This window comes from Rattus norvegicus, chromosome 3 (assembly GCF_021556685.1).
Source record: "Rattus norvegicus strain SHRSP/BbbUtx chromosome 3, alternate assembly SHRSP_T2T, whole genome shotgun sequence".
Taxonomy (NCBI): domain Eukaryota; kingdom Metazoa; phylum Chordata; class Mammalia; order Rodentia; family Muridae; genus Rattus; species Rattus norvegicus.
The window spans coordinates 156,989,554-157,007,105 of record NC_141536.1 but is presented as its reverse complement, the minus strand read 5'-3'; the positions used below and the strand labels follow the sequence as shown (position 1 = coordinate 157,007,105).

At 52.2% G+C, this 17,552-nt stretch overlaps 1 protein-coding gene across 6 annotated transcripts in view; it reads left to right on the top strand.

Moving 5' to 3' along the window:
- The window catches only part of Nfatc2 (nuclear factor of activated T-cells 2), a 132,137-nt gene that overhangs the window by 97,042 nt on the left and 17,543 nt on the right, over window positions 1-17,552 (top strand). For all 6 annotated transcript variants that reach the window (XM_087652414.1, XM_087652415.1, XM_087652412.1 and 3 more), the window contains 3 exon segments: window positions 4,407-4,462; window positions 4,912-5,038; window positions 6,835-7,536. In XM_087652414.1, coding sequence (XP_087508540.1) covers window positions 4,407-4,462; window positions 4,912-5,038; window positions 6,835-7,536 — 885 coding nt within the window.

Sequence of the window (17,552 nt, the reverse complement as noted above, 5' to 3'; positions counted from 1 at the left end):
CTTTTAACTCGTGTTGAGAGACGAGCCCGTGTTTCAGATAACGTGCGGGTTCCAACTGAACAGCCCTGAAGGGACATCTACCAGGCTCTATGAAATGATCCATACATCACCAGGAGATGACAGGGAGACACAGTGTCATCCAAGGCCACACAGCTAATTGGGGCAGGCAAGGACTTCAGGCCAGGTCTGTTTGTTACAAAGTTTGGAATAAAATGGCTGAGTGCCGCAGGAGACAGAGAGTTGGCACGGTTGCAGGGCATTTCCTAAAAGGGTTCTAGGCGGTGTGTCACCCAGGCCTCCCAGCCCACTGGAGTGGGGCGGGCATTTCCCCTGACACCCACGCTCTTCCCACACCCCTCACCCACCAGCTCCAGAGGGCCCTGCCCAGCACAGCGGCGTCCTCAGGACACCCACGTCTTAAGAACAGGAGCTGATACCCAAGCTCTGGGAGGTGGAATGACACACGGGTGTGTCCAGCCCAGGTGCCTAATCCTGCCAGCTCTAGTCTGGCTATTTCCTCTGGGAGCCCTGTGACCAGTGCTCCGCTCTCTGACTGGGACTCTTAAAGGCCAGCCGTGCCTGGTGGATAGCATATGGAGGCGCAGACTGGAATCTGAGGGACAAGAGACATTGGAACCAGGACAGGTATTAAGGGTTAAGAATGGTAGGTGCCTCCAGTAGCCAGGACAGTAGCTGGAATATACAGACCCTTGAGAGCCGTGGCAGTGTCAAGGGGTGCAGGAGGCAAGGAGGGGCCCATGAATCGGCCATTTACAGTGGGGGTGACTAGAGATGTCCTTTCTCAGCCTCTCAGAGCGGTGGCCTTCCTCTGCTGGTCTACTGGAAGCCTCTCTTTTGCTATTCAGTTGGACTGACGGGAGCTAATGGCTTGTATTTTTACACACACGTCCTTTGAGCCTTAGGTTCTCTTCTGATGGTGCTGAGTTGATTCCTCTCTAGGCCGTATCCAAGATCTTACTGGCAGTATCCCGGTGGGCGGCCACACCCTTTTCTCCTGGATCCAGAGAACCAAAGAGCATATCTGTCATAAACCATGGTGATACCCATTCATGAACACTGCCATTCTGCAGGTCAGCATTTCCTCTGCCACAAACCAAGGACGGAAGACGGGCTGGAAGCGTGAGGTCTCAGTTCAAAGTTCTTGACCGTTTTCTGTCTGGCCCTCCCAGGGACGCGAGCCTTGGAAACCCACCCAACTGTACCCCTTCCTTTCTTCCATCTCTGGCCTTTTTTTTTTTTTTTTTTTTTGTCTATTTCTTGAGAGTCACTCTGTAGGCAAGGCTGGCCCCTTTCTCAGCCTCCCAAGTGCTCCTCAAAGTAGTGAGGCTCGTGTGGAATTAACCTCAGGCACTGAGAGGCTGGGCAGGAGGGAAAACCCTTACAGTTTCCTGGGGTGTGGGTTTCCGGCTCAGCATTCATGACGCAGTTAGCGAGCAGGGTTGGAACCCACAGAGCCTGGCTGTGTAGCCTGGGCCTCTGTCAGTGACCTTGGACCCATCTCACATGAGGAGGAGGATTACCCTGACTAGCTCTGTTTGGGCCCTTGCCCAGTCACACCTGTTCTGTAGCAATCACAGGATTTTTGTTACTTTTGCGGGGTGGAGGGGTTCCTAGGCCACTAAGTTCAAATGCTGCTCACAGCCCACATTCTTTGGCCAACCCTCAGAGCTGGGTGTTGATGGCATCGGCCAGGTGCCTTTGGTGTCTGTTTGGCCACTGTTTCTCCTGCCCTTGGAGTGGCTTCTCCTGGCCCCTCAGCAGCCATTACAGCTGACGACAATTTTGTATATTCCATCACTACAATGCTGTTGTTAGACAGCCAAGACTGTCTGGTCCCTTCCATGGGGATCTAAAACTAAGAAGAATGACTCTCCCTGTTATCTTTGTGTGTGTGTGTGTGTGTGTGTGTGTGTGTGTGTGTGTGTGTGTGTATGTATGTATGTATTTGTGAGCACATGCGTCCGTATGTGTGCATATGGAGGTCAGAGGTTGGTGTCCTCTATTGTTCTCTATCTGTGTGTGTGTGTGTATTATGTATGTATGTATGTATGTATGTATGTATGCATGCATGCATGCATGTATGTATGTGTGTGTATATTTGTGAGCACCTGCGTCCATATGTGTGCATATGGAGGTCAGAAGTTGGTGTCCTCCTCTATTCTATCCTACTGTGTGTATGTGTGTGTGTGTGTATGTATGTATGTATGTATGTATGTATGTATGTATGTATGTATTTGTGAACACATGTATCCATATGTGTGCATATGGAGGTCAGAGGTTGGTGTCCTCTAGTGTGTGTGTGTGTGTGTGTGTGTGTGTGTTATTGTGAAGCATTTGTGGTCACATGCATATGTGCATGTGGAGGTCAGAGGTTGACATTGAGAGTCCTCCTCTATCCTTCTCCACCTTACTTTGGGAGCATGGTGTGTGTGTGGGTTTGCACGCCTGTGTGTGCCTGAACAACAGTCGAGGAGGATGCTTCACCTTATACTTTCAAGCTGAGGTCTCTCACTGAGCCTGGAACTAGGCTGGCACTAGTAAGCCCCAGAGAGCCTCCTGTTGTCACTCACTACAGTACTGGGGTTCAGGCACAAATGTGGCCATAGCTGACCTTTTACATAGATGCTAGAGTTCAAATTCAGAATTGCAGCTCACTGAAGTCCAAGACTAGACCCTTGGCTGTTACAAAGAGCTCTGGCGAGAACCTCCAGTCACACCTATTCTGTAGCAATCACAGGATTTTTGTTAGTTTGGGGGGATGGAGGGGTTCCTAGGCCACTAAGTTCAAATGCTGCTCACAGCCCACGTTCTCTGGCCAACCCTCAGAGCTGGAGGAGCCAAGGGATCACAGCAGACACTAAGAGCATAGCTCCAGAAAGAGGGGGTTCTGAGGCCAGATGTTGGGGTGTGTTCTGTGTCACAACCCACTGTGGTGAGCAGGGTGAGGTCTCTACCGTGTCGAGGAACCCACTGGACGTTGACTCAGCACTTTCCGAGCATTTACTAGCTTCGAGAATGTTCCCTTTCTCATAAAACCATTTAATATCCTTCAGCACTCACGTTCCACAAACACCCTGGAAGCCCTCGTGGAAATGTTTTGTTTGAGTGAAAATGGCCTAGCAGGCAGTGTAGGTGGTCAGTAGAGAAATCTATAATTTGAAAATAAAGAGTTTTGTTTGGCCCTGTTTGCTGGCCTCAGACTCAGGGAATCAACGGCCGTCTGCCCCTGAGAAGGAGAAGCCACTGCTTAGCAGAGCTGTGTCATCTGCTCTCATGACTCTCATGAGAGCCCAGAGAAGGTGTGGGTGGCTTGGGGGTTTTTTCACCTCCTGGTGACCCATGAGTCAGGCACCCTCAGGCCACCTGTTTGGTCCAGTTTTGGGAGGGATGGCTAAACCACCGTGTTCTCAGAGGATGGTAACACTCAGAACAAGCTAGGACCACAGTGAGGCTCCCAAGACAGCCTTGGGATTGAGGGCCTTTTGGAAAGAGCGAAAAGGTGCCACAGAGACCAATGTAATCGGGTGCCATGGAGAACATGACTTTATTTTAAGGACAAGAAACAGGAATTTGGATTGGACTAGATTGTGAAGGTGGAGTCTGTGGTTGCTTCGACTTTTTACTTGTTGAGTTTTCTCCTGGAACACTAGTCTCTAACAAAGGAGCTTCAGAATATGCGGATACAGTTCTCTGTCTTACACTCACAACTCTCTCTCACATGCACATTCTCTCTGTCACATTCACACACATACATACACACACGTATATACACAAACATATACACACATACACATAAACATGCATATACACATATGCACACATGTACACACATACATATAAACATACATATACACACGTATGCACCCCCAACTCTCTCACACATACACATTCTCTCTCTCCCTTTCCCTCCCTCTCCCTCTCTTTCTCTTCTCCCCCCCCACATACATATATACACACATGCACACACAGACACATAATCACACAGGCACACACATATACACATGCGCACACACATATACACACATACACACATAAACACACACATGTACACACATGCATATACACACACTCACATGTGCACACACATATACCCATTCTTACACCCCCCAGGCATACATGCGCCCACACATACACACATATGCATGCACACACATATGCATACATGCACACACACATACACACTCACATGTGCACACACCTGCACACATTTGCACCCACATACACATGCGCGCTCACACACACACACACACACACACACACACACACACACACACACACACACACACCGGCTTGCATTGCTAAAGGGATACGATGGAGAACATGGGTCTGTGGAATCCATCCTTGGCTTCTACTGTTCGTCCAAAGGCTGTTGTTCTCTTCTCCAGATGGGCAGCAGATTTGGGAGATGGAAGCTACAGTGGATAAAGACAAGAGCCAGCCTGTAAGCCTCCAAGACAGCCACCTGAGAGCTCAGTGTCCCCACTGAGGTCTTTGTCCCCTGTTCTCCCTCCCTTCTCCCCCGCCCCCACCATCCCTCCCCACCACCCATTCCTCTCCCTCCCTCCTCCTCCATCTCCATCCCTCACTCCCTCCTCCACACATTGCACTCAGAGTTTCTCGGCAAGGCAAGTACAGACTGAACTTCCTGAGCTGAGCACTCAGAGCCCAGGCCCTCTGGTGTGTGACCGTGACATCGCCACACACTTTGCTAGACCAGCTTCCCTTGCCGGGATGAAACCTTTAATTCCCTTTGGTCAAATGTCTCCATAAATGTAGGGCTCAAAGCAGCCAGCCTGCTGTAGGGTGGGCTGGGTGGACGTGCCTGAGATCTGGGTGGGAATACAGGGCACGCTACATGTGGTCAGGTTCATGACAACTGCTTCCTTCTAGAACATGCTTTTTGTTGAGATCCCCGAGTATCGGAACAAGCACATCCGGGTGCCCGTGAAAGTGAACTTCTACGTCATCAACGGAAAGAGAAAACGAAGTCAGCCACAGCACTTTACTTACCACCCAGGTGAGACATATTCCCTGGCTTCCTGCACAGGGTCAGGGGCTCAGGACGCCCAAGCTCTGCTCCCAGTTGAGTTACCTGGGCGAGGGACTCACTCCCTCTGAGACTGTTTTTGCTTGTGTGGGGTGGCACTTCTTTGATTGGCAGCTGCCAATCTACATTTTCCTGGGTGGTGACAGCTAAGCAGTTGGCTCGTGTTGTTCCTCTTTGTCGTGGGTTTGGTCACATTCAGGGTAAGATAGACATGCTCTAGAACCCTCAGAGTCCTTGACTGTCCCCACACGGGTGGGGTGGAGTTATTTGAGGCATAGCCAGACCAGGTTTCATTCATGAACTTCTGTAGGCCAGAGAAAGTGGAGCTAACGTCATGGAGTAGTTCCAGCGAAACTTTAAGGTAACTGATGTGTTTGGTGACTAGAGTGGGCACAGGGTAAACTGGGGAAGGGTGAAAAAACTCACCCATGGGTAAGTCTCCACCACCACCCCTGCTGCTACCCAATAGGTTAGGGAAGGTTTACTGGCCTGTAATCCTATAATCCCAGCCCTGAAACCCACAGCGTATCACTGTCCTCTGACTGACTGGTCCACGTGTCTGGCCTCGTGGACTCAGCCTCATCAGGGTGCAGGGCAGGCTTGGGCAATTCCTGTGAGGATGCCAGTGAGGGCCGGTGTGAGTGACCTGCCGTCAGAAGCACACGCTGGGTTCCCCGGGCCCTAGAGTTGCAGGAGAGCCGTACACGAGTCTGCAGGAGAGCCTTGCATCAGCCTGCATGTGTAGCAGTCCCTTTAGCAAGAAGGCTTCTTTCTGGTGTGTTCTCCCCTGGCCTGCAGTAGCAAGGCCTCCCTGAGATGAGCCTCAATGTTTGACAGGTGGAACAGGACCCCAGCAAGGCCCAACCCTCAGGTCCCTAGTAGTCCAGAACAGAGATGCTGGCCTTTGAAAGGCATGTTCCGAAGTGACTTTGAGGACCTTGAGTCAGAATTATGCTTCTGTTTTGTCTCTTTCGACTCAGACCGTCAGCAGGCAGCCCCACTTGGGAGCAACCTGCTGCCTGTTTGTGTAGCTGCCCCTCCCTCTCGGACCCTGTGATGCTTAAGTGTGGATTTGGATTTGGGGCAGGGTGGCAGTCGCTTTTCTCCCTGCTGTGACCGGCACCTGACAAAAGCAACTTAAGGGACAGGTGAAAGGTTCACTCTGACCCTTAGAGGGGATGTAGCCGTTCACGGCGGGGAAGGCACGGCAGCAGTGAGGCAGCTGGTCACGTCACATCAGTCAGGAAGCAGAGAGATGAAGGCTTCTGTGTAGCTCCCTCTCCTTTCCATTCAGTCCAGGATCCCAGACCATGGGCTGTTGCTGCCTTCGATCAGGGGATCACATTCACCCCGAATAGAAAACCCTCCCTAGACATTCCCAGAGGTTTGTCTCCAAGCAATCCCAGATTCTGTCAGCTTGTCCAGTGAGAGGGAGCACAACAGGGAGATGATGGGTCAAGGGGAGGTGGGGGTCCCCACAAGCCTTCTCCTCTCAGCTTCCACCCTGAGACACAAGGCTGTGCAGATTCCAGTAAGGTCAAGCCTACCCTCCACCTGTCCACAGCCGGGAAAGCCTGCAGTTCAAGGGCATTCCAAGGTCAAGTGTCACCAGAAGACAATCCCAGGGAGATCTTATAGCCCAAGGAAAACAGACCAGCCATGCTCCACCCACTAGGCTTCCCAGAGCCAGGCTCACTTCTCCTAACCTCAGCACACACTCACAGGTCGCCACGATTGCCTCAGTCCCGTGCTTTTCTCTCCCACAGTCCCCGCCATCAAGACAGAGCCCAGCGATGAGTATGAACCGTCTTTGATCTGCAGCCCCGCCCACGGAGGCCTGGGGAGCCAGCCATATTACCCACAGCACCCAATGCTGGCCGAGTCCCCCTCCTGTCTTGTGGCCACCATGGCCCCTTGCCAACAGTTCCGCTCAGGGCTCTCATCCCCTGATGCTCGCTACCAGCAGCAGAGCCCCGCAGCCGCCCTCTACCAGAGGAGCAAGAGCCTGAGTCCAGGCCTGCTGGGCTACCAGCAGCCGTCCCTCTTGGCAGCACCCTTGGGTCTGGCTGATGCCCACCGTTCTGTGCTGGTGCATGCTGGTTCGCAGGGGCAGGGGCAGGGGCAGGGCTCCACCTTGCCACACACCTCCTCGGCCAGCCAGCAGGCCTCACCCGTGATCCACTACTCACCCACCAACCAGCAGCTTCGTGGTGGGGGTCACCAGGAGTTCCAGCATATCATGTACTGTGAGAACTTCGGCCCCAGCTCTGTCAGGCCTGGCCTGCCTCCCGTCAACCAAGGTCAGAGGCTGAGCCCAGGGTCCTACCCCACGGTCATCCAACAACAGACTGCCCCGAGCCAAAGAGCTGCCAAAAACGGACCCCCGGTCAGTGACCAGAAGGAAGCCCTGCCCAGTGGAGTGACAGTCAAACAGGAGCAGAACCTGGACCAGACTTACCTGGATGACGGTAAGAAGCTGTGCTTGCTCAGTGTCCCTCATCCTGGAAGCCCCCAGGGTATCCTGCCACTCCCTTAGGTCTCAGGATCCCCCTTTGAACTTGAGGGCTGAGAATAAGGTAACATTTAGTGTCACACACGCATGTCTCCCTGCGGGAGCATGGGAGTAGGTGCTGACAGTCATGGGTGTCCCCTCAAGTCACTCGGTAGGAAAGGCCAACGAAGGGAGTTCTGGCCCCCAGGGTGTCCCCTGAGGTCATGAACTGGGTCTGTTTTCACCGCTTCCGTACTCCTTCCGTGACCACATTTAGATGGCTAGATGGAGGCAGGAAGGCAGAAAGGAAGGGAGAGGAGCCTCCTTTCTTTCCCATAGAGGAAAATCCTGTTTTATGGCCCTCTTCTGTGCACGAGGGAGGGGCGGAGAGTGAGGAGAGAACACAACCCTTGAAAGGGGCTCTATCAGGAACATGAATGGGGGCTGTGGGCTCTGCCACATGCTGCTGGGACACAGACACCATTGATAGAGGGTGCCAACGGGTTTCTTCTGCGTCGAGTTCAGCTGAGAGGGAGGCAGGGCCCGGAAGAGGATGGGAAAAGGCTTTGTATGTTGGGGTCCCCAGCTTGTGGGTGCATAACCTGACCAGAGGCATAGTCGTCAGAGCAGCCGTGACGGGGGTTGTTGGGCTCTCAGAGATAAGCAAGGGGTACCTGGAAGTCACTGAGGGTGGGACAGGTAGAGGAGACTTCTCTTTGAAGCTCCCAATGTAAGGAATCTGGGACGAAGGGTTCTGAATGGAGAAGGAAACACCCAGTGGCCAACTGTTCCTGCCCGCAGCTCCAGCTCACTGGTAGAAGCTTCTAGAACCCCAGGTGTAACCAGCCTCATTCCATTACATGTGGAGGCGGGGGGCTGACCCCATTGGAGGCAAGGGGATTAGTGTCTGAACAGGGCAGGTGCTTCCCAGCAGCCTCTGGGAGGTGTTGGTTTGGTCTCTAGGAGCAGAGATGTGCCGACCCCTCCCCTTCCCACCTTGTCCGTCATTGTGTGTTAAAGATGAATGATAGCTCATTCTGGAACTTCGGGTGTATACCTCAGTGGGTCAGAGGTGGTCACCTGTGTCTGCTACCTCCACAGATCTATGGATGGGATGGCCCTTGTTACAGAGGAAGCAGCTGGGCTTGGGGGCCCTGTGAGCCCTCCAGAGGTGGCTTTCTAGACACAGGCAGGTTCACAGGTGTGTTGGGGTGAACCCCCAATTCCCAACCCGTTTCAACCCTCCGATATCCAGGGATTTGATGGCTCCCCCTGCTGGATTCTTTTCTTCATTACCTTCTCCACGGTGTCTGTCCCCCCTCACCCCAACTCCACCCCGTAATTGGTGCGAGTCCTCTGCTGGAACAGTCAGTCTGTGGCTTTAAAAGGTGAAAAGGTTGGTTGTTGCAGGACATCTCAGAACCTTGAGTGTCGTCCTGGTTGACACTAAAAATCTATAAGACCAGGAGGCGACCTGGTGCTTCCTAGACAGCAGAATGTGTTAGACACTCTGAGGGGAGCCATTCCTGTGGTCTTCAGTCCTCTATTATCCCACAGCCCTGGAGGTGTGGCCCAAAGCCCAGCACTGGTCCTTCAAATGCTATATTCAGGTGTCTCCATTTATGCTTGCCCCCCCCAAAACTCTCAGGGCCTGAGCCATGTGTCCCCAGGGCAGTAAGGTGTCACTGGTTCTCCATTGTTTGGTGCTTGGCTTGTCTTCTTCCATAGGTTCTGTTCAGTGTGGCCTGCTGTTCAGGGTGAGATGTGGGCACAGTTTGGCCCTTGATTGCCAAGGTTCTGGGTTCTCCTGAGAGGCCTGGTCCTACCCCAGGGGAACAGTCCCCCACATCCCTCTGCGGTGCAGGGTTCTGAGTTCTATTGTTTGGGGCTTATTGTAGACAGGTGGACTTGAGACGTGCTTCCGTCTACCTGAGGGTGACTGGGCCTGGCTCCCTCCTTCTAGCTGTCATTCAAAGGGTTCTCTCCCCATAAAGCCAGACCTGGCTTCCCAGAACATGAGCCACATACCAGCAGTGTGTGATCAGGGGTACAGTGGACATGAGGCCTGGTCTCTGCATAGAGGCAAGCATTGACCTCAGAAGTTTGCTTTGCCTCTCCCTTGGGTCCAAGGAGCTCCACACCCCAGTGCTTCCAGACTTGGCCATGACCAACCGCCCCTCCACGTGCCTCTCTCTCTTTTTTTTTTTAAAAAAAGATTTATTTAGGGGCTGGGGATTTAGCTCAGTGGTAGAGCGCTTACCTAGGAAGCGCAAGGCCCTGGGTTCGGTCCCCAGCTCCGAAAAAAAGAACCAAAAAAAAAAAAAAGATTTATTTATTTATTTATTTTATGTATGTGAGCACACTGTCTCTATCTTCAGACACACCAGAAGAGGGCATCAGATCCCATTACAGATGGTTGTGAGCCGCCATGTGGTTGCTGGGATTTGAACTCAGGACCTCTGGAAGAGCAGCCAGTGCTCTTAACCACTGAGCCATCTCTCCAGCCCCACGTGCCTCTCTTATAGGCTGCACTTCTGCATGCTCTTGCCTTTCTGAGCCTGTTCCTCCTTGGGCTGAGAGTTCATCTGCTTCCCCACTCTGATGGTTAAAGATGCTTACAAAAGTTTCCTTGAACTGGGAAATGTGACAGTCCAGGCAGAGTGGGTCTCTCTCATCCACCCTTGGCATGTGGTCTGCAAACACTGACCTGCACTCTACTGGCTGTAAACTCTTCTGGAATTCATCTCCCTTCCTGAAGCCCCATAGTGGACATTTCAGATTGCACGGGGTGGCTGGTTTACTAACCGAGTCCCTCCCCGTCCCTTCCCTGCCCTCTCCAGCTCTCCCTGACCTCACCCTTCCCTTCTTCTCTGTCCTTGACCCATGATCTCTCCCACCATTCATGCCCAGACCCCCAAGTTTTTGCCTCCTGAGCCAGGCGCTACTCTGGGCTTTGGGTGGATGGGATGGGGAATGGGGCACAAAGCCTTGCACGTGGGACATTTTTGTTGTGTGACTTATCCTTATGTTATAAGGACAGATATAGGCATAGAAGCCAATGTCTAAGGGACTGAATCATGGAAAATAGGTGAATTCACACAGATTGAGGGCTGCAGGGCAGCCATGGGGCGGGGTACTCTCCTGAACGAAGGGCATCTTGGGGAGCAGGAACAGCAGGTGCTGGTGGCCTTGAGGTCAGAGTGGAAGGTGGTGTTCGGGGTTGTCTGAAGCAGTGATCTAGGTACTCTTTTGGCTCTGGCTGCCTCTGAGAAACAGATGCTAGGGAAGCAAGAGTTGGAAGGGGAGGGTCAAGCTCATGTGTCGTTTCCAGGACAACCAGAGGCTGACGGTCTTCTCCCTTAGCTTTGGGCTCTCATCTGTTCCAGGTGCTCCTGTTCAGTCTCCGTCCAAAATATTAAATGGAAAATTCTGGAAAGAAGTCGCCCTACACTTTCTTTCCTATAGTGATCCTTTTTTAGTGCGGGTGGTCTAGTTGGTGAGTTAAGCGACTTCCCAGGTTTGCCTGTTTACACGGAGCATTCTTAGGGACACAGCCATCTTGGTTGAAGGCAAATCCCCGGCGGGTGAGGAAGGAACCGAGCTGAGAACCTTTCCCCCAGCTGGGTTGTTCGAGGTGCATCTAAAAAGTGCCAAAGTAGGACAAGAGTGTAGGTCACCTCTAATACTTCCTCAGTGTGAACGCAGGGTGGCCATCAGGAGCGAAGCCACGGTGGGACTCTCACCACTGGTGACTCCTCCTGGGAGCCATGTTGATGCCACAGGTGAACTGTGGTTTGAGGGTTATCAGGTCAGTCCACCACTAAGCCCACCGCAGACCCCGGGGACATGAGCATGCCCTTGGGTCTTAGCCACAGGAAGGAGACTGTGGGGGCAGAAGGAGCTGGGGCCCAACTCAGCAGACACCCTTGATGTTGTTCTCCCTCCTGGGGTGAGAGGATGTGGTCTGGTGCTGGCTGGAACCTGGAGGTGACCTGTGGGGATAGCCTACGCTGTGCATACATGTGAGCAAGAGTCTCCTGGTATGGGAAACACCAGCCGTTGTTCTTCAAAGGAAATGCATGAACAGGAGACACTGTGTGGATGGAAACAGTATTTTCCACTCTAATTATTGGACGATATTATCGCCAAATAATCACCAAAATCAACAGTGCACAAGCGGGTCGCCCCGACATTACAGCCTGAATCTTCACAGAATGCTTTGTGTATGGGCCTGGGTACTGGGTTTGAACACAGAGCCCTGTGCCGGCTAGGTAAGCAGTGTACCACCGAGCTATCCCTTTCTACTTTTATGCTGTTTTCTTAGTCACGGAGCCATGGGATACGGGCATCGTAAACAGACTGTGTTTATGTATCACAGCCCTCTGCTGGGGACCTGCAAAAAAGAGGTTTTTTTCCACCCTTTTTCTTGTAAAGAATTAATGCCAGTGCCTCTGTCACTCACCCTGGGGACTTCTGGGGATTTTGTGTGTGGTCTCGAACAGCTGCTGATCCAGTTCCTTGCCTTTGCCTTCCGCGGGAGGAGCAGCATACAGTCTCTGTGCACAAGGCACTTCAAGATCTCTTCCTGCCATGATCGTGGAGGACAGGGTGCCTTACACACTGATCCCATGGCAAGCAGGGCCAGTTCTGGTTCGTGAGTCTGATCTCAGTCTGGGACCTGTTGAGTCTAGAGATTTTGGCTAGGCTTCCTTCCTGGGTGTCTGGCCTCTGTACCCCGACTGTGGGTGAAAATGGCCTCCAAATCTCAAGGTTATTGTAAAAAGAAAAATGGGAGCTTCCCAGGAAGGTGTGTGCTGTGCTGTGTGTGTGTGTGTGTGTGTGTGTGTGTGTGTGTGTGTGTGCGCCCAAGCTTACATGTGCACTATGTGTGTGGAGGTCAGACGTCATCCTGGGTGTCCCTCCTCACCTTCTACCTTATCAGATACAGGGTCTATTGTTCTTGGCTGTGTAGTCTGGGCTACCTGTCTGCAAGCTCCTGGGAGTTCTTCTGTCTCTGCCTTTCATCTTGCTGTCGGAGAGGTGGGATCACAGGCATACAGTATTGTATTCTGTTTACATGTGGACTGGGGATCTGAACTCAGGTCTTCATGCTTGCACTGAAAGTGCATTACCCACTGAACCATCTCCCCAGTGCATTACCCACTGAGCCATCTCCCCAGCCATCCCCCAGCCCCCTATAATGTCTCTGACAAGGATCCACAAGCATGGTAAGCAGTTAGTCACATTGGTCAGATCCTTCTGCCCCACCCCCAATAGCAGCAGCAGCAGCAGCAGTGGCTGGGCAGTGGCAGTGGTGGCGGCCGGCAACATGATCTTTATCCCAATATCCTCTGAGCAATGCTGATCTCAAGAGAAGCTAGGCCTTTAAGAAGAGCCTTGAGGTTGACCTAGCCTGACTCCCTCTCATCCTGCCAGACTTCCTCTTGTCAAATCAGAAAAGGCTCCTTAGAGAGTTCCAGGTTCAGAAAACCCCACCTGTGCACAGACAAGCCCACAGAACTGGCAAGGGCTACTGTTTGTAGATCACTTACCCGAGCTCAAGTGGGTCTGAATATCTCCTTTCCCTGCAGTGGCTCGGCTCTGTCCCTCAATGCACTTTCATCTACCCCTCCTGTCCACTTCTGTGCCACTTAGACCTTCCCGACTGTCCTCTGTGTCTTCTCTGCTGCTGTGTTCCCTGCTGCTGGCTCATATGATGAGGCCACCTTCCAGCCACTGCTGCCAGCCTCAGGCGAGCTCTGCCTGTCTCTGGGGTTCTGCAGGGCAGGTGTTTTCAGAGGATGGGCCCTTGGCTTTGGAGGTCAAGAGACCCCAAGACACAGAAAGCCTGTCCCAGAATGACTGGCCTCTCAGGCTTTAAGCCAGAGTAACAGGTCCCCCATGAGCACCCAGCAGGGAGAACCCAGTGCCCAGCATAGAGAACCAAAATGGCCATTGCCCCATGCACACCAGAGCCTTTCACTGTGAGTCACGTGGCTCTGCTGAACAGCCGCCTCCTCCCGGCTGCTTTCTTGCAACCACAGGCAAAATGGACGGCTTAGCAAGAGGGGCAGATAGCTCAGCATTGGCAAACGTCACAGAGGCCTCTCCATATACTTCAATTCCTGTTAGGGCAGAGGCCCCTCTGCCTTGGTGAGCACCTGTGTGCAGGACCCACTTGGCACCTCACTTGTGTCAGGACAGATGGTCACAGCAACTCCAAGAGAAACTGGGAGTACATGGGCTTCCATTTCCCAAGCCACACATGAAGTAATCTTGCATGCATATGTAAGGCTCTAGAGCTAGCCTACTGCTCTATGGAAAAGTAAAACCCCCCAAAGCAAGTTCGTGGCTGAAGGCTAAGAACTGACTGGCCAGAAGTTAGCCCAATCTTCCTTCTGTGGCGTTTCCTGTTCTTTCATCCCCATTAGTAAATACGCTGTGGACAGCTAGCCGGTGGAGTTGCTATCCCAGGGTGCTAACTCCCATCCTACGGCCCTTTTGTGAAGAGTTTGTAGCCTTTTTCCCCCATCCTACAGAGCTGCTGTTTGGATTTTGCCTTGGGGCTTTATCCTCGCCCGTCCTGTTAAATTTGTCTCTTACCCTGGATATGTGTTTGACTTGGTTTTAGCACCTGGAGAAGGGCCTGGGTCTTGGGGAATGATTAAACCATCAACTTGGCTCCTTTCCACGGTGTTTTTGACACCTCTTTAATTTTTTATTGATCTGGGGATCCAGTCACCTTGAGACCATTTATAAAGGAAGAACCGGGCCTGCTTCGCCCATCCATATGGTCCGTTCTGTCTGTGGGTGGAGGGGAAGACCCTTGGGGTTGGGCAGGAGGGGTGTCTGTTCTGGTCCTTAGCTGCAAAGCCTGCCCGCTTGGGCCGATGTCTGTTTTGTCCTCTACACTGCTCTGAAACTAGATCTCTGGACAGGCGAGCAGAGCAGAGAGCCCCTGGGTCACGTTGCAGCCAGTGTGGGGCATCCAGCTCTGGTCTATGGTGGGACCATGGCCTGCTGTGAACTAACATATAGGTTTCATTCTGCTGTCCCAGAGAAGCTGGAAGGACACTCCTTACTCTCTGTTTTCCCAAAAGTCTCCACAAATTGGCATTCTGTTGCATGAGCTAATGGTAGTGGGGTGCCTGTAAAATGTCCAGGCTGGTGCCCACTGCAGACGCTGGTGCCCACTGCAGACACTGGTGCCCACTGCAGACGCTGGTGCTTACAGACTTCTAGGAGTTGCTGGGGTCTTTCAAATTCTCAGCTTTATTGGGCGCCTATAAATGAATTGATCCCAAGCTGACTAAACAGCTCCCTCCATGTCTTCCTACCACGTGGACTGCCCGCCGGTGTTCCCTGGGTGCACTTAGCGTGAAGATTTTGCTTGGCTCTCCCACACAGTGTTTTTGTTTTAAATACCTAGATTAGATGCCAGAGTTAAAGAAGCTGGGAATTGTACAGAAAAATGGAGTTCCAGGGTCCCTCAGAAAAGCAAAGGATCCACTACTTGGGGGTCTACGTTCCAACCCAGCAACCATCAGGAGTCAGAGTCAAGGCAGGCAGGCCCCAGGCACAGTGACAGCAGCTTCTCCCACGTTCACACCCCCACCACCTGCATCATGGGGGAAGAGGGGTCTAGGCTACTTAGCATCAGGCCATCTATTGGTCTTCCTTTGCTTGGCTGGTCTTAGTCCTGTTCCCAGGGGGACCCATAGGTATTTAATGTGAGATTCACTTCAGAAGCATAATTGACCTGTGTGACTGTTTAAGGTGTGGCCTGCATAGGTGGGGACCCGGAAAGCTCTCTCAGCCTCTTCTAGCCTGTCTTCTTCTTCCTCATGCCTGGGGGACCTTTAAGTGGGTAAGACTTTTTAAAATCTGTCTGTCTGTCTGTCTGTCTGTCTGTCTGTCTCCCTCTGTGTGTGTGTGTGCGTGCGTACATGTGTGTATATGTGCATGTATGTGCACATGTGTACATGTATGTGCATATGTGTGCAAGTATGTGCACATGTGTGCATGTATGTGCACATGTACCCTTGTGTCTGTGAAGGTCAGAGAGAGCCAACACTGAGTCTTCTCTCTCACTTGTCACCTTATTTTTTTTTGAGGCAGTGTCTCTCACTGAGCCTGGAGCTCACTGATCTAGCTGGCCAGTAAACCCCAGGGATCCATCTTTCTTCCCAGGACTGGGATTATCTGTGTACAGCCTGGCGGGTCCCATGGGTCCCAACGTTTTACCTGAGTTCTGGGTCCTTGTGCCTATACAGCAGGCACTTACTGTCCAGCCATCTCCCAGCCCGTCATGTTTGCTTTTATGATTTTATCCTGTGTTTGCATTTGAATCAGCCTGAGAGTGGTGGCCCTGGTTCAAAGTTTGTCTTACCCCACACCATACTGTTGCTTCTCTACATTAAACACCACCCCCGCTGCCAGTGTCTCATAAGGATGAGCTTATCCCAGCATGTATTTAACCATTTTTACTGCAAGAAACAGAAACTTGGTTTGTCCTGTGCACTCTCTCCTGGCCACGCTTCTTTCAACCATTTTTGTTCCTGTGGGGAGGTTCGGGACCTGGTCCTCTCCTTTTGAGAGGTGTGACAGATTTTCAAGTATTTGAAGGACTAGCTTACAGGAGGGGTGCATCCTCACTGCAAGGGGCGTGGCTTCAGGTGGCCCCTACCCTTGGGGGTTAGGAGCACTTTCGAGGGGGTGCCTTCCTCCACAAATTTCCTGGTTCACTGCTCTGGGTGACCTCTGTTCCCATCCAGCTATCCCTTCCTCTCCTGTGAGCTGGAAAATGTCTATAAAAGGAAACCTCCCTGCGCCCACAATGGGAGAATTCAGATAGAGGGGAAAGCCCGATGAATGCCCCAATTCTTCCCCATTATTTACCATTTAAAAAAGCATAGGTCAGTTTGTTAACGTGCTTCCTTGGTGATCAGTTAGGGCTGCTTGTGCGGGACTTATTTGGAGCCATTGTGAACTCCTGGCCTTACCAAAACTGATGTTTTAAGGTTTGAATGGCCGATTTGAGCAGGTCTTTCTGTCCCCTGTCATTGGTTGGATCTAAATAAGGACTTCCTACCCTCTCTTCCTGTGTGCGTGCCGGAGGCTTCAGGCAGAAAAAGAGTCCTGTGTGTAGACTGAGTCTTGCGCGTTCTACCAGCTTTGTCAACAATACAAATGTTATAAGAACCAAACTTACAAAGTTACATACTTCCTATTGATAGCCCTCGAGTACAAATGTAAACCAGAGTCACTGACCTCTGAGCCCCTCTACTGGTTTAAAGAAGGCTGGCTGGCTGTAACCGGCTCAGTCATGTCTCTCTGAAAGATCCTGGGGATATGGCTCAGTTGACAGAGTGTGGGAGACCCTGGGTCCCTGTAACCCCAGTCCTGGTGAGGTGGAGGCAGAAGCATTATGAGTTTAGCAACATCACTGGTATCACTGGTTTACATAGGGAGCCCAAGGCTAGCCAGGGCTACCTGACCCAGTCTCCAAAAAAAAAAAGAGGTCCTTGTGCTGTGTATAGTCTTCCGTGGTTTGGGCTCTGCCCCTCACAGGAGGATCTGTGTGTGGTATTGTCACTGGGCAGCTCGCTCGGGCTCAGCTGTGGTGGGATCGAGGCTGCCCCATCCGAGGGGCAGCTACCAGACCTCCAGCAAGCATGGCGCCCGAACTCAGCATGGTCTCTTAAACACACCCTCACTCCAGGCACAGAGGTGGCACCCTGAGTTCCATGCTGGTGGTTTCCCTGTGTTTCTGAACAGTCACCTGAACAGTCGGCTTGGTCGGCCTGAGAACCCCTCCTGGAAAGCAGCCTCTCTCTGAAGCTTCCCGGAATTCGCTTTTACTCCCTGCCTTAGGTGGCTGTGGCGTAGTTGCTGCTGCAATTCCCCCCCCCCCCACCTTTCATAAGCTGTGTAGTATTCCACTGCACTGCTTACTCACCCGTCTCGCTGCTGTTTCCAGTTGCTTCTCCTTGC